At 52.1% G+C, this 6,359-nt stretch overlaps 1 protein-coding gene across 1 annotated transcript; it reads right to left on the bottom strand.

The window, feature by feature from the left end:
* Positions 1 to 139: 139 nt before the first annotated feature.
* Positions 140 to 6,246, bottom strand: DUSP11 (dual specificity phosphatase 11). The gene is made up of 9 exons (XM_080370172.1): positions 6,138 to 6,246; positions 5,611 to 5,686; positions 4,534 to 4,665; positions 3,813 to 3,936; positions 3,221 to 3,281; positions 2,859 to 2,905; positions 2,312 to 2,387; positions 1,914 to 2,042; positions 140 to 795 (listed from the first exon to the last, which is right to left on the bottom strand). Exons 1-9 carry the CDS (start codon positions 6,170 to 6,172, stop codon positions 537 to 539), a joined length of 939 nt encoding a protein of 312 aa, XP_080226298.1. The 5' UTR covers positions 6,173 to 6,246; the 3' UTR covers positions 140 to 536.
* Between the last annotated feature and the right edge of the window lie 113 nt (positions 6,247 to 6,359).

Below are 6,359 nucleotides of genomic sequence, written 5' to 3'. Positions count from 1 at the left end.
CGGAGCCCACTGCCCAACCGCCCCCTGCTCGGCTGCGCCCGCCCAGGGGGAAAGAACTGCTCTGCAGCCGGCCCTCGAGCACCGCAGACCTTTACTTGGCCGAAGTGGGTGGAAAAAAAAAAAAAAAAAAATCAAATCATCTAGTTTCAGGCCAAATCTTGTTTCTGGGTTTGTGGTGAGGAAATCAAGGAAAAGCCCTTTGGTGTTGAAGGCGTAAGGGATGCTCCTGAGGATGTTTCTTTAGGATTATTCCAGCTCTGTTTGGGTCCGTATTTGTCCTCTGCATCCCTCGCGGAGCAGAGCTATGACCCCAGTACAACTTCCGATTAAAAAAAAATCTCTGAGATTGGTAAAAATACCAAGAAGGGGGATGGAGGGAAAGAAGAAAAGAATAATAATAAACAAAAAATAGAGCCATGTTAAGTTAAGAACACCTGCATTTGCAGTTCCTGATACAGCAAAGCAGTGAGAGCCATCGCGGAGCTCCTCCAGCGTGAGGACGCGGTGGCCCTGGCCAAACTTTTGTACGACATTCCCTATGCTGTCACAACGGGCTTCCTACGCCGGCGCCGGCGTTTCCTGGAAGCTTGTGTTTCCTGGGCCGGGCAGAAGTGGGGGCTCTGGGCGGGAAAGCAGAGTCCATTGTGCCACTCGTTAGCAGGTGATGAAACCCAACAGTTCCTCGCTGCCAAACCATACGGCCACCTTTGCTCCATCACCCCGTGCGCCAGCTCCTGGTGCGCTGCCTGCCCCTTGGCGCCTCGCCTACGTTTCTTCTTGGTGCTGCTGGAGTTTCTGGAAGAAAATTTGGAAGTCAGTAGCAGGAGTTGTGGCCACGTTCAGTCTCTCCGTACGCGGAGCCTGGAAGGGCTGGCTGTGAATCCCCTCGGCCCCTCCGGCTTCACCCTTCTGCTTCAGCCTCAATGATGCGACACCCAGGAAAACACCCAGCTAGCAGCTTATTTCCTATGTGCCAATTTCTTACCGTAAGGGAAGTTTCAGCCGGGAACATTCTGTATGCCCCTGAAGAGCGGGGCTGAACAAGCCACTGCTCTGCGAGAAGCTCCCACTTGTCTGCTCCCCAGATGGTTTCTGGACCTGCCCCACAGCAGCTGCCAGAGGTCAGCTCCCACATAGGACAAGTGCCCCACAGCAAGAGGAAGCTCTTTACCTGCATTCACTGCCCCCCCCGCCACCCCTGCTGAGATGGGAGAAGCCTAGAACAGAGAGTTATCGCTTCACTCTCAGGCAACTGATTCAAAACCTATGAAATCTCTCAGCTTGAGAGCATTTTAGCCCCTTTGAGAACTAGTGCCAGAGCTGTCAGTTATGTGATTCTGCATCTACAGGCAATGTACATTATCTGGAGGCAAAGAGCTTTGCTGCTGTAGACACAAGGAACACTTCAACGCCTCCCTGAGGAGGAACGGCTGAGCGAGCTGAGCCTGCTCAGCCTGGAGAAGAGAAGACTGCAAGAGGATCTTATCAATGTCTCCAAATATCTTAAGGGTGAGTGTCAAGAGGAGAGAGCCAGGCTCTTTTCAGTGGTGCCCAGCAACAAGACAAGGGGCCACAGGCAGGAGTCTCCTTCTCTGGAGACACTCCCACCCGCCTGGACATGCCGCCGTGTCACCTGCTCTAGAAGGATCTGTTTTCAGAGGGGGCTGAGCCAGATGGTCTCCAGAGGTCCCTTCCAAGCTCAACCATTCCATGATTCAGTGATATGTAGGCTCTAGACAAGTTTCAGGGAGGTTGTTTTCCCCACCACAAAGATAGGAAGGCAACAGGCGCTCTTGTGTGAGGGGCAGCTTGTAAAAATCCAAGTTTAAGTTTCTTAAAAATGATAAAGCAGCTCGTTCCGTTGCGCCTGCTCAGCTGTACGGCACGCACAGAGGCAAAAAGCAAACACCTACCTGGGCACTGCTAAGGCAGCTTGGTTCGAACGATGTGGGTGATGTTTAGCCATCTGCTTTTTGGTGTTTGGTATAGTGCCGGCTTTTTCTCTGAAGGGGCCTGAGCCCAAATTCTGTAGTCCACAGTTCCTTAAAAAGAATTCCGTATGCTTTGAATGTGTCTACAAACCATTCACTGCGCAATCACAACAGCTCTTTTACACTTAAAACCGCCCCTTTGCATCACTGTTCCCCCAAAAAAGGAAGGGCAGCAGGCCTGCTGCTCTCTTTAAACCCACCTTCCTCCATGCCCACTGGCCCATTCCACCTCCCTTCCTAGGAACTAGTCACTTTTAACACTTGCTGCTTGACAGCAGCTCTCCCTGGGCACAGGGACTAACGCACACAAAAAGACTTACTTTTTTACAGCTCTCTTACGAAGATCTTGGATATAGTTGGTTCTCTCTATAGGATGCCCCCGAGCTCTGTTGAACACTGGAGAGAGACAGGGCTGAGTCGTAACATTGCCCTGTACAAGTCACCTCCGGGGCTGCAGAGGGCTTAAACCCTTTAGAAGGGTTTTAACCCCCTCAACCCAGACTTCCACACTCAGGTCACGCAGGGTGACCCCACGCAGCGTACCACCCTTCACACGACAGCCCGTGTCAAGGCGGACACGCAGGCAGAGCTGCAGCGTGGCACCATCCGACCTGCGCTCACAGTGCCCCCCATGTTCACACAGCCCTGCTTAGCTCCACGAAACTTAATTCCTTCCTTCCAATCACCTCGAGGAACCCCCAGCACTTCCCTTCCTCCAGCTCCCATTCCACATGACAGGAAAACACACACGCATTGCTAAAACACAGTTACCCCGCCCCCAGAGCCAGCCCAAACCTTTTGACCATCTGAAAAGCACAAGGCCATGACAAACATTCTGCATCCAAAGAAGAACGTACACATACGTACACTCTATTGCAGTATTCGGCTCCATACCGTCAACATCAATCAAGTACCTGAACAGATGAGCAAGAAATTGCTAATTACACAGCTGACTACGGCAACATTGACAGGTTAGCGATGATTCAAAACCAAAGAGTTTTAACCGGGAAGTTTTTACAGCTTCTATTTACACGCCAGAACGGAGTATCAGCATTCAGTCTGCTGAAATGTGGATAAAGAAGTAACCCCTAACTACAACCTCCTCAAAGCTTCAAATCCAGGATGATGCAGATCACTTGACTCGTGTTTTACTGGGGCAATGCTATTTCCTCCTGGAGCAAGAAGCAGCCAGCCATGCCACCATTTAACACCATTTAAGGACAGCTCACCTGCAAACCAGGTAGCCAGTTCTGTTCAAGCCGTGCGTGCAATGAACTCCGATGAGTTTATCTGTAACACAGAACCACCAGGTTATATCAAAGTGCTCCTTCTCCAAAATCCCACCCCAACAAGCCCATCTGCATTCGCCCTCCAACAGGGACACCAGCGTAAACAGAAATGACCACACAACAACATCACTGTATTTCTGTCTAATTAGCACCACCAATTCAGCTCATTAACTCATTTAAATTTCTGTGAGCTCATCTGTACAGTCACACAGCTCACTGCAGGGAAGATATATCGAAGAGCTCCACACAAAGCTATCCTGAGCACTAACAACTTGCTGCTTACACTACTACCAAGAAGCGATCAGTATTTACAGCCAGTCTAGAGATAAAACTCAATTAAAGCTTGAATCACTACCAAAATTATCAGCCAGCCAGCATAAATTCCATTACCATAACAAACCAATCTTATTGCCTTGTCACTCACATGCCAAGAGAAGGAAAAGAAATTAATGCTGCTTATTAAAACATCGCTGACCTCCAGGTTTGCAGTGCCCTACCCAACAACAGTAACATAAGGGAAATCCACACTTACCGTTGTCTTTGTTGTCTCTCAAGAACTTTTTTACCACGCATTTGAATTGAAAAATGGTGTGCCTGTTCGGTATCTCATGTCCCATTGTAAAGATCTTGGAGTAGCAGAGTGTGGCTGGGAGCTCCTACAAGACAATCAGTCAATTTCCAGAAAATCCAAGGATCCTTATCAATTCAAGAACCACAAGCCATACGAAGCCAAACTTTACAACTAAGCCCAGAAGAGCATCAACATAATTTTAGGTAAGAGAACTTCTGCTTCACTCCCTTGACATACTACCAATATTCCAGAGCAACATGTTTGCATTTTTATTTCTTGTCCCTTTGCTCTTTCCTCCCTGGGGGGGATGAAGCACACGGAGGCTGGAACACCTCTCCAAGCAATTATCCACGCATTCGATACCACAAGCCACAGCTGGTTGTTATCAGCTCTTCACTCAGGACAGCCTATAGAAACCAGTTTTAAGATAGCCCAAAACTTGTGCTGGTTGGTACAAAGAGGATCTTCACAATGAGGGTTGAAGACCTCAGGCTTGTACTTGATCAAGGGTGAAAACCCCATCCCGATGGGCCTGCAAGGCTTTACCTTATCCCCTTGCCAGAGGATCTGAGTGCCTCACGCTCTTTAAAGTTATCTTCTTGCAAGAAACATCTGCCACTTTATCAGCAACATCAGGGCTTACACAGAGCTTCACTTCCCCAACAGTAAGACCAGGACTGACCTCCGGCCCATAGTAGCGAGTTGTGTATGTCAGGTCAATGATCAGGCCCAGTTCTTCCTTCTGTTCTTTGATTTTCTTAATGAGGTCACGAGGCGAAAATCTTTCCTCTGGATGAAGGTTCCGATCAAAGCTCTGAGAGGAAATAATGTTTATAAGCAGGCATTAAACTCAGGTGCATTGGGACCGATGGGAAGAGGTTTATGCTTCAGAACTTCCCAAAGATCATCCCTTTGAAGAGGAGGACAGGGGCAATGAGGAAAGGCAGATGCACACAGACACACAAGTTACACCGAGCCAAATCAGAACATGTCTAGACCCTCACTACTTTGGGTCTGCTCAGCTGTGGATTTCCAGGAGTGACTGAAGACTTTATACTATGGCAGAACAGTGCAGTGTGACAAACACACCAGAAACTGAAGTTTTCCTTCGGTGAAAATTGTAAAATAGGCCTTCAGCTAAAACAGAGATGAACCAACAGCACTGCTCCCTGTAGCAAGCTCCACAACCCCCCCAGACATGACCCGGGGTTTGTTTTAGGTGTAACTGCAGCACGCAAACTGCTCCAGAACGGAGCTCACCCCTGCACACAGCAGCAGGGTCCTCCAGGCACAGCTGGGCAGGCAGCGGTGCCACATGCTGACCCCTTGCAGCCTCTGCTCCCGAAACTCAACTCTTAGCACCGCGTTCACGGGGATGCACGGCCTCCAGGCATGTGGCAGCACCGGTGGGGGCTGCCCACAGCATCCCTCCTATCCTAACAGAGTCATCCTGGACAGACCTCCTCGTACCAGGGTGCCTGGGCAGTGCTGCCAGCACCCCAAAAGCGCTCCCTGGTCACCCTCACAGCACAAACACCACCGCAGTCCCACCACAGGCTCTGCCTAGTCAAACAGCAATGACTCTGCTGTGCTTCTCTCTGCCCTGGCTTATAACCCACTTACCAAAAATAAACAACAAAATAACCTACTGACACGCTTCCTCACTTTTTTAAGGAAATTCACTCACTGATTCTCCGCAACGTGATCCTTTCCCACAGCCACCTTCCGCCCCAAACAGGCCGGGTCAGCGGGTGCTTACCTTCTTCAGGGGGACCTTGAAGGCAATGAAGCGGGTGCCCGGCATCCTCCTGCCCAGCGGGATGTACTCGGTCCACCTACACCGTGCAGCACGGAGGCATTAAACAGTTGAGCCCGGGTTGGACCCTGCACTCCCCCTGGCCCTGGGACCCTCAACACCCCCAGATCCGGGGATTCTTACCTCCCCGTGCCACAACAGCCCCCAAACGTTGAGGGTTCCCCCGGCCCTGGGACCCTCAACACCTCCTGACCTGGGGACCCTTACCCCCTTATGCTGTAACACCCCCCAAACTTTGAGCACCCCCCCGGCCCACAAACCCTGAAAAGCCCAGGCCCGGGGACCCTCACTCCCTCATGCCGCGACGCCCCCCCGAACTCTGAGCTACGGCTGCCCGGGGCCCGCGGTACGTGCCACGCGATCGGCCGCGCCCCGGCAGCACCCGGCAGCACGGGGCGGCTCCGGGCAGGCCCCAGGCCGGGGGGAAGCCGCGGAGTTGCGTGGGGAGAAGCCGGGAGAGCCGCACTCACCGCTCCGGTACGCGGAAGCCCCCTCTACCCACCATGACGGCAATGCCGGCCCCAACCTGGCCCCTGAAACGTCACTTCCGCTTCCGCCTCCTGTGCGCCCCACACCGACGCTACGCCCCCCACACCGAGGCCACGCCCCTTCCGGCGTCGCGTGGAGCTGTGGCGCCGCCCAGCGGCGAAAGCGGGTACAACACCCCCGCAACCGCCCGTGGCGTCACCGGC

This window comes from Falco punctatus (assembly GCF_963210335.1).
Source record: "Falco punctatus genome assembly, chromosome: 20".
NCBI classification, from domain to species: Eukaryota; Metazoa; Chordata; class Aves; order Falconiformes; family Falconidae; genus Falco; species Falco punctatus.
Note: the sequence above shows the minus strand (reverse complement) of the source record. Positions and strands in the feature narration are given on the sequence as shown.

Excerpts from the sequence above, each read along its gene's own strand:
- DUSP11 (XM_080370172.1), bottom strand. The coding sequence starts at position 6,172 with ATGGTGGGTAGAGGGGGCTTCCGCGTACCGGAGCG. Across the intron at positions 3,282-3,812 it reads GAGAGACAACAAAGACAACG|ATAAACTCATCGGAGTTCAT; the intron begins GTAAGTGTGGAT and ends TCTGTGTTACAG. Across the intron at positions 2,388-2,858 it reads GCCGAATACTGCAATAGAGT|TGTTCAACAGAGCTCGGGGG; the intron begins GTACGTATGTGT and ends GTCTCTCTCCAG.